Genomic DNA, 7,500 nt, shown 5'->3' with positions numbered 1-7,500 from the left:
ACGCACACAAACGCGTGCGCGCGCGCTTGGAGTGGAGACTGTACAACTTAGTTTTACTAGTGTGAACATTCTACAGTTGATTATGGCTCGTGATACAAAACTTAACCTGACCTAAGCTAATCTAAACTCACGTTCTACAGTTGATTATATAGGTCGTGATCCATAACCTAACCTAACCTGACCTAATCTAACCTAACATTCTACAACTGATTATGGCTCGTGATACATATCCTAACCTGACCTGACCTAACCTGACCTGACCTAACCTAACCTATGTTAGTTAGGGTGGATAGTCTACAGCTGATCAGTGTGACCGGGGGTGGGGGGATTCGAGTAGAGTTCAGGTGGAGATTCTATAGTTGATTAGTGTGTGTGTGTATGAAGGCAATTCTACAATTGACCCAAAATATGTGACAAACCTAAACAAACGTGTGTGTGTGTGTGTGTGTGTGTGTGTGTGTGTGTGTGTGTGTGTGTGTGTGTGTGTGTGTGTGTGTGTGTGTGTGTGTGCGTGTGTGTGTTTATAGGGTAACAAGACTGAGTCATGTATAAGTGGCGTCTTCCCTTACCTTTGATGGCCGAAGTGGCCATTGTAGAGGAAAGAAGGGCGAGGGTAGCCAAAATGGTGAACAGCATCTTGGCGGGAACCCCTTCGCCAGTCTCCGGCAGCTACACCAGCAGGAAGGTCCTCCTCCTACTCCTCCTCCTTCTCCCGGGCCCCCTACCGAAGTCCGGGTTCTTCGGCCGCTCCGCAGACTCCTCTGGAGAGCTTCTGGCCGAAGACCGCGAGGACCTCAAAGCTGCCTTCTTTCGTTACGTAAATCAACCGGCGTGCAGCCAGCCAGCCAGCCGGCGGGCCGGCTAGCAACCGGCGCTATCTGCGCGCCCCTGCTTCCTTGGCAGCTGCAACAGCGACTTCTTCAGGAGTGACGGCAGGAGCAGATGGGCAGCTTCGGCGACGGCACTACATCCGCGGACAGCCTGCAAGAAACGCACAGAAAGTCGTTAGCACCTTGGGCTGGATGAGGAAGGCTTCATTGTTATGCGGTGCACACATGCAGTCTCTTTCTTCCTCTCTCTCTCTTGGACGCACACACACACACACACACACACACACACACACACACACACACACACACACACACACACACACACACACACACACACACACACACACACACACATGCGTATTTTGATCTCAGGTGTCAGTCTTGGAGATGGTTTTAGAAATAAGTCTCAATGCATAGAAGCAAAACCATCTCCCCCCCCCTTCCTCACCTCCCTCACCCTCTTCCTACTATCGTCCCTTCTACAGATAGGTCGCTGTGGCAATGAGGTACTTAATGACTTGGAAGTGAATGTGGAGGTGGAGGGGGAGGGGGGAAGGGGGGAAGGGAGACACTTGAGGGCGAGCTGACACTTGTCCTCGAGTGGACTTACACCAACGCTGTCGCTCGCCCTCCAATCCACAGCTCGTCCTCCAACCCACACCGAGTACAAACTCGACCTCACTTAGATCATTCTACCACTGTAACTCACTCACACACGAACAAAAAATAAACAAATAAATAAATTAATTAATACATGAGGAAAAGACGAAAAAATACTTTAAAAGTAAAAGAAGAAAGAGCGAAAAATAGAAATTCAATATTTATCTTTGGATTCAGAAAAAAGCAAACTTGAAACAAATAAAAGAAGTGTTAACGGACATATTTAAGGTGAGGAAGGAGACATTGGCCAAAACCAGTAAAGCCAAATCCCTCTAGGTTTCCGTGGAATGAAGAGAACCTAGAATTACCGACTCGCAAGACGGTAACCGAGCTATTTCCATAAATTCTTGATAGAAGAAACACAGGCAAATAAATGGATAAGCAACTAAATAGATGAACTAATAAAGTAGAAACACTAAACAAAATACACAAACATGCACATCAGGCTGGGCACTGAATGTGAATTGGCCAGCCTTTTAATGGACGCATTTCACTCTTACAATAAATAGATAGATAAATAAATAAACAAATAAATAAATAAATAAAATAAAATAAATAAACGTGCGACATGATCTTATATCCCGATGTTAACACACACACACACACACACACACACACACACACACACACACACACACACACACACACACACACACACACACGTATATATATATATATATATATATATATATACATGAATAGAATCACCAATGACGACCTGCCACCGCGCAAGTCTCGGGTTCGAGTCCGGGGACAACTGTCGGAATTATAATATATACATACATACATATATATATATATATATATATATATATATATATATATATATATATATATATTATATATATATATATTATATATATATATATTATATATATATACCGGATGACACTTTTCGTTTAATTTTAGCTGCTACCAGACATTCGTATTGGTCTCGGTGACTCTCATTAGTCAAGGGGTCGTGCTCGGAAAGATAACCAATAAATGAATAAATAAATAAATGATCAATAAATAAATTTCCTGAGAGTAGCACGTACGGAAACCCCTTTTAGCGGAAGTCGTAAAAGCCCAGAGTATGTTTTCAAAGCCGAGTATAATAACAGAATAATCCATAAGAAGTACATTCAGCGTATCACGAATATTCAGTCCTGTGATATACAAATACTTGTATGTCAATACGTAAGCACCACGACCAACATTACCAACTTCCCCCCCAACTCCTCTCCTATGGTGACACAGACCTCTCTATGGGAGCTTTATAATGATCTCAGTCCTCTTAGCCAAAGGCTGTGTCACAGTAAGGGGCAATCTGGGACACTCTTATGCCACCTGTACCTCTTTCATCAAAAGACAAGAAAAAAAAAAGTTGTATTATTAACCGTAGAATAGTTAAAAATGAAACTACTCTTAGAGTAGTAGTACTAAACGTTGAATAGTATTAGTATTAGTGGGTAGCTGCAACAACAACTGTAAGAGTATTAGTTTTCGTAGAGTAGTTGTAGTGATAGTTTAGTAACAGTAGCAGGAAGAGTGGTATTAGTGGTGGTGACGATGCTCAAGTGGATGTCAGCGCAAGAGGTTTCCGGGGCAGGAGGCTTTCTCTGATATAAGTGAAGACGCTCACATAAAAAACGAAAGTGAGATCACACTCTATGAAGACCAGATACAAAACGTGAATCACGGTTCATCTATTCCTTCAGCTTTTGATGACATCAGCATTTCACGATCGGTTTGCAGAAGTGATGGTGGAGAAAGAAGGACAACTAAAGAATAGTGCAGTGGCATGGAGGAGGTGTAGACTCGACTCTTCTTTGAGAGGTGCGAGGTCTCCCTTCGAACAAACACACATCGAGAACCTCGACTTCGGGCAGAGAGTACAGTGCCTCAAAACCAAATGGCCGGAGACCTGGATTAAAAATAATAAGTTGGAGAGTAAATAAAGGAAGCTGTTTGAGGATTACAGTCATTGGGGGTATTTGGGGCCAGTGAATAGCGTGAAGCACAAAAACTGCCTATTTTATAAATGATGGTTATAACGCCACTGTGATGCTAATTATAATGATGATGATGATGATGATGATGATGATGATGATGATGATGTTAATGATACTGTTGCTGCTGATGGTTGTGATGATGATGACGAAAACGACGCCAGCATCAAGAAGGAAAGAAAGAAAAAGATAATTGTAATGACAATAAGAAGAGATGCCTTTATATAATGAATCCCGACATTCCCAGCTCATCATCTCCTCCTACTCAAGCGCTCATCACCAATCCCTCTAATCACATCAAACTAACGACATTCACATCGCCATTAACGATCACGGGGGGTCACATCAATTAACCCCTTCCTTACAGGATAACAACCCTTCTCCTCTTTTCTTTTATCATAAATAACATCTAATAATTCCATTCTGCCTCACGCCATACAGTTCCAGTCATCTTGGCCGTCGAGAACTCAAAAGATTATCGTGAGCTCTGAACTCTCACAGTTTGAGAACTCCGAGCTCTCACGCTGAGAAAGAGCACTGAGGTCGTGTTTGCGTTTGCCCAACTAGGAAAGTTATACCTAATTAACGTTCCTAGTTCCAAAGTTTAAACGTTTATAGAGATTATAACTCTCATTCCGACGCTTAACCACCTCATTTCCGTGGTTCACTGTGTGATTCACCATGGTCTTGCATTACGTGTCGGACTCGTGATCGACAGCTATTTCCCTCCCGAAAGAGAGCTGTGACCTTACACGCACATATACCCCCAACTTCCCACCTACGAGGGTTGGAGCATCAACCCGCAGCGCAGCGATAGTGAAAAAATTTCAGCCCTGGGCGGGATTCGAACCCGAACCGCCGTAGTTGCAGCCGGGAACTCTACCAACTGCACCACGAGTGTGTGTGTGTATGTGTGTGCGTATGTGTGTGTGTTGTTAAACTGAGACTTTAGGAGATTTTATCTAACGCCCCCTTCCGTTCCGGATGGTACGGTTCTGTCCACTCTGGCTGTCGCCAAACTATTTTATTCATCCCCGTGGGCGTCATGATCCATCTCGAGGAACTCCTTGCCTACCGGGTGGTAGGTTTCCTTTTACCACTATTGGCGCCAGGCGATTTCATTCAGCCAAGTGAAACCTTTCCTAAGTTCTGGGTTTCGTTCAGCGATTACATGTATTAACAATAAACAATAACAATGTTAATGATAGTGACGATGATGATGATGATGATGATGATGATGATGATGATGATGAAGATGATGATGATAGTCTGATGTCAATTACACCTACTCCAGTGGTTTCACACGTGATCCAGCCATCTCGATTGTTTTTTTTTTCTCTCTACAGCCCTCAAGTGATCTTTTATTTACGTTCTTTAGCTTTCTTTTCCAGTTCGTTATCGCGCCCCGAAGAGCCACTTCCCTCAACAGGAGAGCGAGGCCTCTTCCTCACGGCGGAAGAAGAGGCGTCTGGAAGACCTCAAGATCCTCTTGGGCGTGCCAAGAAGACCATCAAGTTTCTCTTCGTTGCGGCAGAAAGACTTCAAGTTCCTCTTGGCCGAGCCAGAAAGACTTCAAGTTCCTCTTGGCCGAACTTAGAAGACCTCAGTTTCCTCTTGGTTGCGACAGGAAGACCTCAAGTTCCTCTTGGCCGAACCAAGAAGACCTCAGTTTCTTCTTGGTTGCTGCAGGAAGACTTCAAGTTCCTCTTGGCCGAGCCAGAAAGACTTCAAGTTCCTCTTGGCCGAGCCAGAAAGACTTTAAAGTTCCTCTTGGCCGAACCAAGAAGACCTCAGTTTCCTCTTGGTTGCGGCAGGAAGACTTCGAGTTCCTCTTGGCCGAACCAAGGAGACCTCAGTTTCTTCTTGGTTGCGGCAGGAAGACTTCCAGTTCCTCTTGGCCGAGCCAGAAAGACTTCAAGTTCCTCTTGGCCGAGCCAGAAAGACTAAGTTCCTCTTGGCCGAACCTAGAAGACCTCAGTTTCCTCTTGGTTGCGGCAGGAAGACCTCAAGTTCCTCTTGGCCGAACCAAGAAGACCTCAAGTTCCTCTTGGCTGTGTCCATAAGACTTCTGGTCCAAGGGACCGCTTACTGCTTACTGTTTTTGCATTTAGTCCCAGCGGAGCTAGCCGATTTAGGGATTGGTTTTTAGATTTCGAGTGGTTTGATAAAGATATGTGTTGTTGCCCGGGGAGTGCTAGTAGCATTTAACACTCGCGTGTGTGGGTGTATACATGAGTTGTATCTACGCAGATGCGTGTGTGGGTGAGTGCGGGTAAGGGACCTTAACCCCTTTGTTAAAATGACAATTTCCCAGAGTAGGAGGAGGAGAAGACTGAGGAGGAGGAAGAGGAGGAGGAAGAGGAGGATGAGGATGAGGAGGATGAGGATGAGGAGGAGGAGGAGGAGGAGGAGGAGGAGGAGGAGGACCACCTCGCACTGAAGGGGTTACGTTCCTCTCGGCTGCGCCAGGGAGACCTCAAGTTCCTCTTGGATGCACACAGAGGAGGACGACCTCACCTGAAGCTCTGACGCCGCACCTCAACGGTGTCTAATTAAAGTTAAGTCATTATCATAATGTTAAACCAGTTACCCCGGTGATATATATATATATATATATATATATATATATATATATATATATATATATATATATATATATATATATATATATATATATATATATACATCCCTGATGAGAAATGTAGTAACACATTTGTAAATCATAACTAACAACAGTCGGACGAAAGAAAGAGTTGCGTAAGCGAAACTATATATTTCGATTGCTAACTGCAATCCTCTTCCACAATCTCCTTCCACTTTGTACTACTGAAGAGGATTGCAGTTAGCAATCGAAATGTATAGTTTCGCTTACGCAACTCTTTCTTTCGTCCGACTGTGGCGTTAGTTTATATATATATATATATATATATATATATATATATATATATATATATATATATATATATATATATATATATATATATATATATCCTAGATTATGTTGGAACAGAGGTGTGGTCTGGAAGAGTTCAACCTTGGCGTCTCCTTCTGAATCTTATGTTTATTCTGGTTGTCGTCGGGCGATTTTATTCATTTTAGGGCAGAAATCCTGTGCCAAAGGGGCTAATCCCGTCAAACCTCTTAATCACCTCTCCAATCAGTCAATCACAACTCTTTCTCTTTAGGTCGACGCATTGCCACAGCTGAATAAAATCGAGTGTCTTTGACCAGAATATAATAAATGAATTCTTATCTTTTGATCTTATTCCAACAATATCTTCTCTCTCGGAGATGATCCTGTGACCAATGCAACACCGAATACTAAACCTGTCCCTTTGGTCTCATTAATGTGATCTCTCGGAAATGATCACTTGATCAGTGCACCCTCTAGGAACCAAATCTAAGGGCGACAGAGGACTTTTTTAGGTATCTATTCTGGCTGCCGCCAGGCGATTTTATTCAGCAAAAGAAGTACCCCTTCCGTGTCGTGTGACGCCAGACGATTTCATTCGAGTGTGTGGTGTCTCTTCCATAGTGAAGACAGGGTCGAGGGTAATCGCCACCAACCCACGCGCACACAGTCACACACACACACACACACACACACACACACACACACACACACACACACACACAGACGCCATCTTCACAACTTTCTTTATATTGGTCTTTCCAACTACGACGATCACCTACACCACCACCACCACCACCACCACCACCACCACCACCACCACCACCACCACCACCACCACCACCACCACCACCACCACCACCACCACCACCAACACCACCACCACCACCACCACCACCACCACCACCACCACCACCACCACCACCACCACCACCACCACCACCACCACCACCACCACCACCGCACCCTCTCGACTCTATAACAATTGCCCAAGAAGATACTCATCACCACAAGCTCTCACCTTCCCAACCATCAGTCAGAGGTTTCCCCCCTCACCCCCCCATATCCCTCTTCTCCCCTTCCCCCAATCTCCCTCCCCCATCAACAC

At 44.4% G+C, this 7,500-nt stretch overlaps 1 protein-coding gene across 2 annotated transcripts in view; it reads right to left on the bottom strand.

The window, feature by feature from the left end:
- LOC143029814 (fibroblast growth factor receptor-like 1) overlaps window positions 1-7,500 on the bottom strand; it is a 200,308-nt gene that overhangs the window by 90,895 nt on the left and 101,913 nt on the right. For both annotated transcript variants that reach the window (XM_076192849.1, XM_076192850.1), the window contains one exon: window positions 570-981. In XM_076192849.1, coding sequence (XP_076048964.1) covers window positions 570-636 — 67 coding nt within the window. In that variant the 5' untranslated portion in view covers window positions 637-981. The remainder of the gene's footprint in view (window positions 1-569; window positions 982-7,500) is intronic.

The sequence above is a fragment of the Oratosquilla oratoria genome, chromosome 11 (genome assembly GCF_046742065.1).
Source record: "Oratosquilla oratoria isolate Oo_2021 chromosome 11, ASM4674206v1, whole genome shotgun sequence".
NCBI classification, from domain to species: domain Eukaryota; kingdom Metazoa; phylum Arthropoda; class Malacostraca; order Stomatopoda; family Squillidae; genus Oratosquilla; species Oratosquilla oratoria.
Note: the sequence above shows the minus strand (reverse complement) of the source record. Positions and strands in the feature narration are given on the sequence as shown.